The following is a 14,409-nucleotide window of genomic DNA, read 5'->3' on the forward strand; positions in this document are numbered from 1 at the left end:
TAAATCTTTTCTTGACCATATTGGAAAAAGCCAGGAGCTGAGGATCATTTTGTCTTTTCTTTGTCTGCCTTGGTTCTCTGTGCGCTTTCAAAGCCAGACTTCTAAAAAGGGTGGTTTACACTCCCTGCCTCCACATCCTTTGCTTCCAACCCCTCCTCACTCACTGCCATCTGGTTTCTGCTCCCTACTTCACTAAAATTGACCTTGCTAAAGTAACTGGCGAACCCCTGATTGCCAATACAAGGCACACTTTTCAGTGGTGTCATACATCAGTTCTCTGCACTCTGTGTCACTGCTGGCCTTATTTTATGTCCCTTTCTGGATTCCACTCTTTTGTTACCTCCCCTATCTATCCTTTCCTCTATGGGCCCTACTGTCCCAGTTTCAGCATCCAAAACACCTAGCAGGAGGATCAAGAAGCTCACGTGCAGAGAGGCAAAACAATATATTCAAGTCCATGCACAAACTGAGTCACTTTTCTATGTTGATAGGCTGGAAATTGAGAATTCACCGTATTGTAGTTTATTTCTATGGATTCCTCCAGTGGTTCCTCTGTAATGCATTCCTCACAAAAGTAACCTCTGTAATCTCAGATGTTGGCACAAGTGGACTGAGCTCCTCTCTGCAAAGTGCTTTTCACATTGCACTCTTGGCAATCTTTTCAAAACATACAGGTGATGACACTCCATCTCATACACACCAAATTCTGCTTAAATCCCTTTATGGTTCCCTATTAGTCTCCCATTGAAACAAAACAAAAACACCTCTTAATGTGACCTCCACTCTCTGGCCATTTATTCAACTCCTATCTCACGTTGTTCCACTGTGTTGCAGCCATACTGGCCCTTTTCTAGGTTCCTTGTACTTGCCTCCCCAGACCCAAAGCAGGGCTTTTGTATGTGCTTCTCTGTCTGGATAATTCTTTCCTTTCTTCTTCCCCTGGTCATTTTAACCTTTTCCCCAGTACTGCTTCCCTGGGTAACATTCTCCTCTCATGCAGATCAAATGCTCCATGCGTCTCTCTTTGATAGCATCTGGCACGTTGCCTTTTGGTACCTAGCAATGTGATGGCGTACTCAATGCCCATCTCCCTAGGACTGGCTGGTGAGCTCTGAGGGAGGAACCACGTTACCCATGTTCCCTACTGCATCCCATGCTCACATAGTGCTTGACATAAAGTAGCTCAATGAATACTTGTTGAATGCATTAGTGAGTAAGTGAATAAAGACCAAGAGTTACAGGGTTTTTTTCTTACTGCTCTTACACTTTTTTCTTACTGCTCTTACACAAAAGCAGTAAGCTGCTTTTGCTTATGATCCTTAACAATTTTTCAAAGTATTTTCAGATAAGCTATCTCATGTGATACTAACAACTGACTTTATGAGTAGAAGGGGTAACCCATGCAGGTGACTTGGCCAATGTTACAAGGCTAGTAAGCAACAATGGGCAACTATAACTGAGTCTTGTCACTTTTCAGACCAGGACTTTGGCGATTAAACCACCAAAAAGGAAGCAAGATAATCTATAATTTAATAGAGAGCAAAATATAGTGAAGTAGAAATATCCACATAAATTAAAATAAAAATACAAAATAAATTTTATTGCAGGTTGATAGAACTTTGGTTCACGGAATATGGGCACCAATACTCTAAATGCCGACATTTCAGCGTGTACGGTTTGGGCTCTGAGAAAGAGCATGTCACCTTTCTCCCACAACAGGGCTCAGTTAATATTCTACGACAATTCTCACTAAAATGTAGATGTCCAATAAATGTCATCTATTTAATTGTTGCTGGGAAAATCTACTTCTGGAAACCTTTCAACCTTTCCTTAATGAGACTATTTATTTATTTTTAAAGGAAACCAGAGAAAAGTTAATCACGTAGCAGGTTAAAAGAGTAGCTGGATCCATTAGTTTCAAAGATCAATCTCAAACTAAGCATAGCCGTTCATTTACCTAACATTCTGAAGAGACCTACTGTTTAAACACAATTTCTAAATGTTTAAATTTGCTAAATGTGCTAAATTTTTAAATGGCTTAATAATTGAGTTCTTCCATAATATTATGAGAACACAGGCTTTTAAGTTCATGTTATTCACCTAAATAAAATGGACAATTACTTTATGAAAAGTAAATCGAGTATTTATGGAATCAAAGCTCCATGCCCTTCGCGGGGCGTATATTAGAGTAACTCTAGTGTCCTCACTACTCCAATTATGTTTAAACTCATTCTGACTTGAATTTAGTCTCCCCGGTGGCACTTTCCTTGGGGGAGGAGGGGCAAGACGAAAGGGGAGGAAGATCTAAAAATACAACCCAGACGTGCAAAACTTTGTAGATAGGGATCTTCAGCCCGTTATTATTTACTAAAGAGAATTCAGTAACAGCTGACAGTTTCACTCGTTTGGCGGACTGTATGCAGCCCGTTAACAATGAAGCCCTGCATCTGCTCGTACTTCCAGTGAACAAACACGATCTTTCCAATTAGAAAGATACAAGAAAGACAAAAAAGCGAGAGAAAGTAGCACTTTGCCTGCCCCCTAGGTCTCTTCGGAGCTAAGAGCTTGTTTTCTGACTCCGAAGAGTTTTCACCGCCGGCAAAGCTGTCTTCGCTCACAACCTCGGAAGCAGGACACCCGCGCTGCCGGCAGGGTGGACCCAGGCGCCGCCGCCGACGCTTACAGACTACGCAGGCTGCGCCGGGTGCCCCGGGCTGCAGAGCCCCGCCAGCCAGACCCACGCGCGCAAGGCTAGTGTAACGCGCCTGCGCGCTCGGTCACGTGACGGGGCGCTCCGCGCAAAGCGGGTTAAAAGTCACGACCGCCGCGAGCCCGCGAGCGCTCGGTCAGTCGGCGCGGCGCCGTTCACCTCCCTTAAGCCGATTCTGACGGAGGCTGCTCTGCTGTTCTCGATCACCTCCCGACCCCTCGTCCCGGCTCAGCTTCATGCAACGAGCGGGGCCGCCTAACACCCTTCCTTGCCGACAACACAGGCGCGCGAAATCGCGTCTTTCAACTGACAATGAAGCCGTAGCCGCGCAGCACGGCCGCCCCGGGCGAACGGGCAAGAGGCGGGAGGGGGAGGGAGTGGGGGGGAGAGCGGTTGGACTAAGCCCCGCCCCAACCCGCGCCCCCATTGGTGGGCACCGCGGTTCTGGGCCCGCCCCCTAACGGACCTGTCGCATTGTGACAGGTGGAAGGGCCAGTTCCTGTTGGGTCGGGGGCGGAGTCAGAGGTAGCCTGAGCTCCGCCCGGACTCCAGGGGGCTCCTCCTCCTGCTCTTCACCGCGGGGCGGGCGGCGGGTGTGAGGGGGAATGTCATTGCTGCTCGGAGCTGTGGTGCCGCCTCCGTCTGCTTCTTCTTCTCTGGCGCCCTCGTCCCGTCGGCTTTCGCCGCTGCCGCAGCTGCACTGGGGATACGGATGGCTAGTGGGGCGCAAGGGCCATCCGAGTTGAGAGCGCGGCGGTCGCGGCCGCTGCTGAGGCGGAGACTTCCCGCCGCCTCCTCCACCCCCTGTCCCCCGGCCTCGCGGCGCTGAGGGCGGGAGCGCGCGGCGCTCTTCCCTCCTCCTCCTTTTTCTTCCTCCTCCTCCTCCTCCTCCTCCGGGTCCCCGCCCAGCACCCCTCGCACCAGGCGGCGGCGGCGGCGGCGGCGGCGGCGAAGAGCGAGACCCGCCGCCGGGGCACAACATGGCGGAGCCCTCGGCCCCGGAGAGCAAGCACAAGTCGTCCTTCAACTCGTCTCCGTGGAGCGGCTTCATGGCCCTGGGGAACAGCCGGCACGGCCACCACGGGCCCGGGGCCCAGTGCGCGCACAAGGCGGCGGGCGGCGTGGCGCCGCCGAAGCCGGCCCCCGCGGGGCTGTCCGGGGGGCTGTCGCAGCCGGCCGGCTGGCAGTCGCTGCTCTCCTTCACCATCCTCTTCTTGGCCTGGCTTGCCGGCTTCAGCTCGCGGCTCTTCGCGGTCATTCGCTTCGAAAGCATCATTCACGAGTTCGACCCGTGGTAAGTGCCCCGGCGCCCCTCCCCCGCCCGCGGCCCGCGGAGACCCAGGACCGGCGCCTCTGACCGCCGCGGCTCGTCCCGGACTTGGCCCCACGCCGCCGCAGAGCCCCGCTCTCACCCCGGCCGAGGCGAGCGCGGGTCCCGGAGCTCCGGGCGCGCCCCCTGCCCGTGGGCGAAGTTTCCCTCCGCGCAGCCCGAGGCGGGGCGTCGGGGTCTCCGAGTGGGACCTTGGCCCCTGGCCGGATAAGTGTGGCGCATCCCGGGAGGGCGAACGAAGCCCCTCGCAGCCCCCTTGGGTTGCCCAGTCTGGAGTGGCCACGCCGGGAGCCGGCAGGTCTCTCCTCGGCCGACTCGTGGCGGACTCCCCGCCTCCCCGCCTGTGCCTTTCGCGTTCTCTCATTTTTGCGGGCGCGTTTTTGCTGGTTGGGATGGGATCGCCCCGGGGTTGCCCTGTTGCCGTTGGAGGTGAGTCCAGATGTGTAGGAGCCCTGTCTACTCAGCCTCGCAGTTTTACGCTTTTAGTGTTTCTCCTTTTTGCTCTCCTTATACGGGAAGGGAAAAAGAGGTGTTGTGTAGGAAAGGAAATAATATCCCTGAAAGTGATCTGAAAGCTAGGGACTCTTATTTATTTAACACTAGATATTTTCAGGAGTGGCTTTTTTCAAGGCCCCTAAGTGCACTCAGCACCTCTGTTCCACAATTATCTCGGGTTGCTTTTTCCAGCAAGAACATTACTCTGTTAGCCCAACTGTCACCCTCAGTATGTTATGCACAATATCCGAAGGCATGGCATTAGTTCCTTTATTGGTCTCTGCAGGAAGGTTTGCGGATAAGAGAACAAACTACCACAGTGATGGGGAGTCTTAGGTTATAATCCAGAAGTTGCGCATGGTATCCGGGACTGACCTGAATGTTTTAGGAAATTACCCTACTAAGAGCACTAGCTATCTTAAGCACTACACTGCTTTGTGAATTACGTAGATAGGAAGATTGCTTTAATTTTTTCCCCAGCTTTCCCGGCCTATTTGGTATTTGTTTTTGCTTTATACCTGAGCCTCTGCCTTTTAAACTAACTTAATTCATGTTAACCGACTTGTCAGCCTTGAGTTAATCTTATATCCTTATAATTAGATCTAACTAAACTTTAGGATATTTGTTTTGTCATTTGAATAGAGAGAGAGAAGCTTCTTGAGAGCTACTAGTATATGGATTATAAATATTTGGGGAAGTGAGTTACCCATATATTAAAATACTGGATTGAAGTTCTGTTATGGATAGAAAAATTGGTAGTGCAGCATCTATTGAACACGACAGGGGCCCACTCATGGAGAATTGAGTTTAGGTAAACAGTTACTGGGACATTCTTCGTGAAGCGAAGAGGTTTTGATTTTTTTTCTAACATTTTTTTAAAAATAATTTTTATGTTACTTGGAATCACAGAAGAAAATGCTTTGAAGCCATGGGAACTCGGTACAGTGTTCTTAGGTTTGGGAGCTAGGTACAGTCTTAGGTTTGAAACACTTAAGCAAATTAGATAAAAATGAAATTGGAACCAGAAAATGAAAACTGCTAATATTATACTGAACAACGTGAAAAGAGAAAGTCGTCTTTTTAGATTACAACAGCAGAAGCGCATGGCGACCAAACATCACGGGTAACAAAAATTGTGAATAGTATTTCTACAGAGAGTATCATTTTTACAAAGGCTGAATATTGTTTAGTAGTAACTTTGAGGCTGCAGTTAAGGATTGCAAAAAAAATGCACAACTGAATGATGAGACGATTTTGTTATTTTTCCTTATTTTGAAGGAAGATTAGAAATCTGCATCAAGTCAGCCCAAAATTACTGTTGAAATTGAGTATTGTGATCATGAAGTCTTATCAGGTTGCTTCACGGATAATATTCCTTTTTTCTTCTTTTAAGTATGGTAAAGAATTAGAAGTTGATCTTTTTTCAAGTTTCGAGAATATGCTTGGAGAGCATAACCCTTTTTTATCCATGTGAAAATTTGTTTCACTTCTATTTTTTTACGTATAGAAACACATTTCAGAAACACTGTCCTTTAGCTAAATGTGTGAAATTTGAACTTTAATTCATATACCTAATCTAAAGGTATGTACATCTCTTCATTCTTAAAGATCTACTTTAGGTGTTCTGCTTACTAATAGTTTTGATATTTACATTTTATTGTATTCCTAATTAAATGTTTGTGTTCATATTGTTAGATAATTGTCATTAGTATTAAACAGTCTTTTTACAATAAAAAATTGCCCCATCCCTTACTGTAAGCAGAGATTTGCCAATATAAATGTAATGTCTAAGTATAATTTGGTTTGACTTAATGAGAAAATTAGGTTTTAGACAAAAAAAAAATCCCTTGTTTGCTCACTTTTGTTTTTCTTTTCACATCTTCTGAAGATCTCAGGTAGTTAGGTATCTCATTCTTACAATCCATTCTTGTAGAAAAATTATTGAAAAGGGTTAGTTTGCCTATCATTATTAGTCTGGATTTTTAAAGCAGTTTTCCTTCCAAGCTACAAGGAGCAATGTTTTGATCCTTAATCTAATACTCTAGTGTTATACTAGCTTGGGAGTCTCCCAGATTACTGTTTTATAATACAGCAATGACATGAACCTTTAATAATATCTAAACATTTCTTTCAGATTTTGTATCAACAAACCAATTTATTCTGGCCTTCTCTGTTCCCTTTTTTCATATCTCTGTTACCAGCTTCATTTCTGAAGTCTTTTCAGTGAAAAGTTCACTTTTTCTGTTTGATTGTGAGTTATTTCTGTAATTTACAGTAGTTCTTAAATTGCGTAAGACTCTAGTTAGCTGCCAGAGGTGACTCATTGTCACAAAGTTATACTTGTTTTTAAATTTGTCACTCAATTTATTTTATAAATCTTGCAGTTGTTATAAGCGGTGGTATGTAATGTTGGATATTACACACTTACTGATTTTAAGGTACACTGCACTTTTTTAGAATTTAGCAACATTTGTGGTACGATCTCCGCACCACTTTACTTTAGTAATTTCCTCCCTTATCAGTTGAGTTGATCAGATATGAGGAAGCAGTTTGAGAATATGTTGTCTGTACTTGCCAAACATTTGGTTGAGCAACTAGTTTAACAGCACCTAATTTTATCTTTTTATCTGGAGCAAAATGTAGTTTCTACTTATTTTTGTTGTACCTATTTATACTTTTATATTAACCAAGTACCTTTTCCACAACCGTTATCTTGTTAAATTGTAGTAGCTTTTCCCACAGAGGTGATGTAAAAGCTCCCTATGTAAGGAGAGCTGCCCTTTTCCCTGCCTGCACAGGTTGCTGTGGGTTCTCCCTAGAGCCCTAGAGAGAGAATTCTCTGAGCCTCTCTGAGTTTTGGCTGCAGTTAGCTGTAAAAGGGCAGCAGATGTCTTTTTGCAGGGCAGAAAGCTGCAGTTTAGAATTGAAACTTGGAATACAATTTTTCGAAGAAACTATGGTATAAATAGATTAATTAGTGCTAACATGTTTTCGAAGGATTGATAAACCTTTGGAACATAAACTCTTTGTAAGCTGGAAACTAGTTCCTGTACTTTGAGGTCTCCATGTTTTTCTTTACTTTGCAGATGACAAAAAGAGCTATTGACCTTAGTTCTGAAGAAGACAAATAGGTAACAAAATCAGTTTTAGAGAAAACATCCCAAATCTTAAAAAGTTACTTTGACTGTGGAATCATTAGCAATAGCAGTCCAGCTGCACTTTCGGTATACTGTCATGGGATTCATTGTAATTTACAGTTTTTCTAGCCTTGAGCTTAAAATTATTGTAAGTTACAAGAACACTTAGGGAGGAGGTGCAGGGAGTGTCTTGACCTCCTGCATTGGGTAATGGAATCAGACCTGCTCCCATTTGGTTTAAGTGTGGTGGTTCTTATAGGTAGTAATCCGATTGTAAGTTTCATGAGGCATGTGGAATAGGTCCTGCGGTAGGATCTGTCAGCAAAGACTTTGGAACTTTTCCTTTTCGTTCTGGATTTTTGTATTTTGAGGGCTAACTTGAGTAAGACTGCAGATCTCTTACTGCCATGAGTAGTTTGCATAAATTCAACATTGGTTGTAGACAAGCATTAGAAGCTCATTATGGGCTCTGACCCAGTTGTTAACAAATATGGGGAAACTTACTAGCCTGTCTGTATTTAATCTGCTTCTGATTTTTATGCTCCCTGAAGTTATGAGTACTTTGGGATATGAGAAAATGTTAAAAGTTCTCTTCATTGTAATTTCTTAGTATTCATTAGTGCATACATGCTCTCAGAAAAAATGGAAAGATTAATATTCTGGAGTGATTGAATTGTATTTTTTACTTGTTTACTTTGAAAACTTAATGCTCCTAGAGTCCATACTGCTGTTAACCCAAATTATAAAGTATCCTACAATTCAACTGATTTGTATATTGATAAATTGTTACATTATAAAAATTTTCAAACATACAGAAAAGTCGAAAGAGTTCTATAGCGAACACTCCTATTCAACACCTAGATTCTACAGTTAGTGTTTTACTTTATTTGCACTCCTATTCAACACCTAGATTCTACAGTTAGTGTTTTACTTTATTTGCTTTATCATATCTTTCTAATACTGCTTTTAAATCCTGCTTGTAGACACTAATAGTACATCGTTTACTGTAATATCTTGAAGAGTGTTATATCTTTGTTCTCCAACTCCATAATTAAGAGGTTCTTTTATTTCTGGACATTTGTTTTTTATAATACTTGAACATAATGAGTATAAATACTGTTTCTGTATCACCCTCAATTGGACTGCAGGTAGAATCAAGATTTAATCTTTCTAGGTTTTGGTTAATAAATTACCTGAACACATCATAAGTCAATGCATGTCTGTTAAATTACTTGACTTTGCGGAATCTGATGTCTCAGAAGAAACTGTGAAGTTGTTAGAAGGGTATTAATATTGGTTTTACTAGACTTAATTTATGTGGAACACCTAAATTTTGGGGGGGTTATTGGAAGCCTCTTATGGGTCAGCCTGTTGCTTACTCTGAGTCATATTTTTGCTCTTTTATTGCCATGTTTTGTCCAGATAGTAATGCTTAATTTATGTCTAATTGCAAAAGTGATTTCTTTCAGTCCCTACAATAAATAGGAAAAAAATGAAAACATTTTCAAATACAGGACTCGTGAATACAATGTATGGGCCAAATGAATACTGTTGAAAGGGGAAAAAATGCGAATGGTTAACCTGCTACCCCATCTTAACTCCTTTACTTCCTGTACGTCATTCTGGTGGATATTTTTTGTTTTTAAATCATTTACTCTTTTCTGAGAAAGTTTCTGTGTCCTCACTTGACCTAATTCTGACACACATAATTTCCAGGGATTTAGAAATTGGTAGAAAGTGTCAATACCATAGGATTTAAACAAAAAAAAAAAGTGTTAGGTGGAAGTAAGGGTGGGAAGAGATAGGAGCAACTGCCAGAGGCTCTCATATTTTAGGTAAATGTAGGTAAACAGGCATTTGTAGACTTGGAATTTTATTTCTTTGTAAAAACACCTTCAGAGTTTCAAATGAAAGGCATCCAAACATACTTTGGAATATAACCTATACATAGGTTGGTGAATGCCTTTATGTTGGTCAAGTTTATACTGTTTTTAGAAATACACGTTTCTGAAGAATTGTGACTGCTGCACTAATTAAACTGACCATATCATTAGTGACCATTTTTTCTTTCTGTGGAACTTAGTGTTGCAGGATAACTTTACGTTCTAAATGTAGATGCTTATTTTTTACAGTGTCTTACAACTTGATTTTAGATCTTAGAATTAAGGAGATAAAAGATACTTCAATTCAGTATTCCCCCAACAATTGAATAATACAGGTCTACTTGTCTTCAAAATCTATGTCCTTTTTACTGCATCCTCCGCCTTCAAGGCAGGCTTAAATGAAAGTGTCCTCCATTTAATTTATGTTTTTTAATCAGCTACCCTGATCTAATTCTTAACATATTGTCCTATCAGAATGCCTGGGCGCAATCCATGCCTAGCTAGCTAAGCTCACTAGTTGGATGATGGCTAATTACTTATTGATGATGACTTCAAGTTTTTATTTATTTTTTTATTTATATATATATTTATAAAGATTGTATTTATTTGAGATAGAGTGAAAGAGCAGGACCTGGGGCGGGGGGGTGGGCAAAGGGAGAAGCAGGCTTTCCATTGAGCAGGGAGCCCGATGTGGGGCTTGATTTCAGGACCCTGGGATCATGACCTGAGCCACGCAGGTGCCCCTGACTTTAAGTTTTTAAACCTGAATGACTAGGGAGTTTTCAGAGATGGGGCTTTTAAGGGGAATAGTTGAGTGAGAAGAAAAGATGGATGAATCCCAAGTGAATATTGTTTTATTTAGATTTATTTTGTCTGTAAAAAGTTCATTGTAATGTTGGAAATATTAAGCTGTTCCAGTTAAAGAGAAGTACGGGTGGGAGTGTAGAGTAGACCCAGAATTCTGTAGTCTACAGGGCTTCCAGCGTATATGCTGGCTTGGCTTGTTTTGGGGGCAAAGAAGCTGAACACTAAAAGGGTGAAGTACTTTTTCTTCGGTTATAGTTTGACTAGGTTCTATTCTATTTTCTTTGCACCTTTGTTTACATTAGAGGGCGTTTTGTGAGAAGATGTTTGAAAATTGTTACTTGAGAAGATGAAGGGAAGTTAGTTTCTACCACCCACTTTAAATTGACAGTATTAGAAATGTTGGCAATTGAAGTATAGCTATGAAAACGGTTTTTATGTGAAGTTTGACTTCTTTAGAATTGGTGATATAAAATTTGTGTGCTTCACTTACCTGTAATTTCATTGAGTTAATAGTTTTCATGCTTTAGGTTTTCAATTTTTTTTTTTACTTTTTTATTCATTCCTATCTGAAGAGAAGGACTATTCATAAAATCATAAAGAAAACTTACGTTTATATTAATAAAGCATAAATGATTAGTTGATAACTAAATTGACAGTGTTTCTTTTGAGGTTTTCTTTTAATTTCCTTTTTATGCCTTACAGGTTTATCAGCTATTCTCCGGTAAAGATTTTTCTGCACAGTGCAGTGTTCTTTTATTATCCAGCAATTTTTCCAACCTACACATGACTTCAGATGAATTTGGTTTTTAAACTTAAATTATTGGGTCTTTCTCTCCATAGATAGATGGATAGATAATATTGTAGCATATGCTGTTTTTTATACTATTTTAAAATTAAAATGTAGTAATTCATAATTAATTTCTAAAGTTCCTATATGTGCACAGATTAAATTATTGTGTGTTGCTAGCCGAATGGGTGGAGTAGAGTTGGTTAAAAGAATCCCCACTGGGAAACTCACTTGTGACCACCATTTTTATTTTATGCCTATTCTTTTTTTTTCTTAATTGAAGTATATTTGACATTACATTATATTAATTCCAAGTGTACAGCATAATGATTCGGTATTTGTATAGATTTTGAAATGATAATAAGATGTTAACATTTGTCACCTTATAAAGTTACAAAAATTTTTTTTCTTGTGATGAGAACCTTTATTATCTGCTCTCTTAGCAGTTCATGCCTATTCTTAAAATACCAGTAGAATAAAATCTATTTAAGTAGGTTTTATTATTAAGGTAAATTATTAAACCATCTTACTTGTATAAACCACAGGAACAATAATGGAGCACAGAATTATTGGAAGGCAGCACTCTTGAAGTTTTTGAGATATTCTTTGAAAATGTCTTAAATGTTTATATAAGCATGAGATAATGTTCTGCAAAGGCTTTTGGTGAGAAAATGTTTGGTTTTAGTCTTTAAAAAAGTTTTTCTTTTATGGTGAAATAAAACACATTCTGAAAAGTATGTAAACCTAATAATGTACAATGTACTGACTAATTATAAGATAAACATCCGTGTGATCATCACCCAAATCAAGAAATAGAACATTGTCACCACCTCAGAAGCCTTGATGTGTACTTGCCTCCCCTGCTCCCCACTTTTGTATAGTAATTACATACTTGCTCTTCCTCATAGGTGGGACAATTCTGTGTGCATTCCTAAATAATATTATTTAGTTTTGCCTATTTTAAAACTTGAGATAAATGCACTTAGAACTTTTGTGTCTTGTGTTTTTGTTTTGTTTTTTTTCTTTCTCAGCATTGTGTTTAAGATCCATCTTCATTGATCAAAGGGTTGTGGAGAATATGTGGCAATAAAGTTTCGCAGTAATTTGATTAACCAGGCTTCTCACCCCCCTGAGGAGGTTGCCTGCTCTTTTGCAGCAGGAGTTACTTGTAGGAAAGGGAAAGCATCCTTCTCTTCACTTGAGATCAAAAATTATCTCTTTGAGCTGGAGTCAGCCTTGTCTCCAGATAACCTTGACAACTTTTCAAAAAGTACTAACTGGCCAGAGAGTTTCAGTCTTTCAGCAAGACACTGAGACTACAAGGAAGAGAGGGTGAGGGAAGAGACATCACTGTCATTCAGGAGACAAATGATAAATAATCAGATAAATGCAAAAGTACTGGTTTTTAAACTATAGCTTTTGCCAACTATTGTTCACTTTAAAACTTATATATTAAAATTTATATAAGGTAAGGAGTGGTTGTTCTTGAAAGAAAGAAGGAAAGAGAATGTTGGAAAGAGATCTGAACTGAAGGAATTTAGAAGTACCCTAAGAATGGGCTGTTTAATAATGTATTGGTATCTTTGTAAAGGATTCTCTCAATTCTTCTTCCAGTCTTCCAAGGCCACTACTGTTTTGCTTTCCCATATCTTTATTTCCTTTATTGATTTAGTAACTGTCTTGGTTTTAGGAAGAATAGGAGAGGTTTGATAGTAGTAGTTTCCTTTCAGAAACTCTTTTCAGGGGATGAAAAGTTTTATTCAAAGAATAGTAAAGGTCAGGTATCAAGTAATGTATGCAATTGTTTAATCACTGTGTTGTACACCTGAAACAAATGCAACATTGTATGTCAACTATACTTCAATTAAAAAAGAACGATAAAGGAAAGGTCTTGATTCTTTCTGTAGGAACTTGAAATCTGTTGGGGTGTGGAAATTTGGCATTATGTGTTAGCAAATGATTAAGGATATTGGAAATGAAATTCTAGCCCATCACTGGCTAGCTGGATATCCTAGGAGAACTTTAAGGGAGGGAGTTTTTAGTTCAGTTGAGTATTTCTTCCAGGTAAGCTTTTCTTTTAATTAGAAAGCAGTTCTTAAGGGAAATAGTAAACAAGAATGCTCTCTAATGCATATTTATTTATTGGTCAGAATGAATGATTTTGATCAAATTTGGTGGTATTTTTCTGCTGTCCGTTAGTATGTAATCCATGCTACATGAATGGATAGCAGTTGATTTCTTTTGTAAACAAATAAAGGCTTGTTGTTATAGTTAATGCACTGCTGAAGAATTTAAATCTAGGACCGCCTTTCTTCAAACTCCCAATTTAGTCAGCTAGTATTTCTACAGAATTCAAACTTAAAATTTAAACTATTATAAGGAAAGTATATACATACTTATTATCCCTTCTTCCCTATATCCCTTGTAATATATGCCAGAGAGAAATATAAATGACTGAATTAGGCTGTATTTGGATAATGGTCCAACCTAATGATTTAAGCTTCTTTAATACCTCTAGTATTTCCTCTTGTTTGAATTCCCGAGGGATGTAGGGATAATTTTTTTGAAATGTATTAACTGTTAGGAAACATGCCAGGCATACTTCTTTCAGAAATAACAATCTAGTATAGTTTATCTGCCTTGTGTGAGAGATATAGATACAGGTTTTATTGATCCCAATATAGAACAAACTTACTTTGCTTAAATTTTGTTCAGGACTTTTCATTCAACTAAATAGGCTAGAGCTGTTTTGAAGATTTTAACACGTGTAATGTAAAAACATTCAAGGAGATTTAATTTATTTGTTCTTTGCCTAAAGTGGTAAAATACTGTTACGGTGATATGGTTCTTATTTCCATCTCTAATGAATAATAATATTAATAACTTACTATAGAGAGATGAGATCCTTTAGGTAAGAACATAATTTCTAATCATGATAGAATATCCTACCACTGTATTAAGAACATAATGGGTGTTCAGTTTATATTAACATGGATCCTTATCCTTAATGGTAACCACATTTTATGTTTCGGTGATGATAGTAATAGCACAGGAAGTCTCTATTGTGTAATACCTTGATAAACCTTGGATTTGACTGTGATATCAGTAGAATCATATGTATTAATTCTGTGATTCGTAATAAGAAATGTATGTTTGGTCTTCATCCTCGTTTCTGGCACAGAGCTCCTAAAACCTTTGTAATTTTCTAAGTGATGAGAGTGGAAAAATGGCATCTTTTGTTATGTTAATGCAGTGACTTT

At 40.0% G+C, this 14,409-nt stretch overlaps 1 protein-coding gene across 1 annotated transcript in view; it reads left to right on the top strand.

Annotated features, from left to right (window-relative positions):
* The first annotated feature begins 3,265 nt into the window (after positions 1-3,265).
* Positions 3,266-14,409, top strand: part of STT3B (STT3 oligosaccharyltransferase complex catalytic subunit B) — a 100,784-nt gene continuing 89,640 nt past the window's right edge. The window contains exon 1 of the mRNA XM_034662122.1: positions 3,266-4,004. Within this exon, the coding sequence (XP_034518013.1) occupies positions 3,691-4,004 (314 nt within the window). The 5' untranslated portion in view covers positions 3,266-3,690. The remainder of the gene's footprint in view (positions 4,005-14,409) is intronic.

This window comes from Ailuropoda melanoleuca, chromosome 6 (assembly GCF_002007445.2).
Source record: "Ailuropoda melanoleuca isolate Jingjing chromosome 6, ASM200744v2, whole genome shotgun sequence".
NCBI classification, from domain to species: Eukaryota; Metazoa; Chordata; class Mammalia; order Carnivora; family Ursidae; genus Ailuropoda; species Ailuropoda melanoleuca.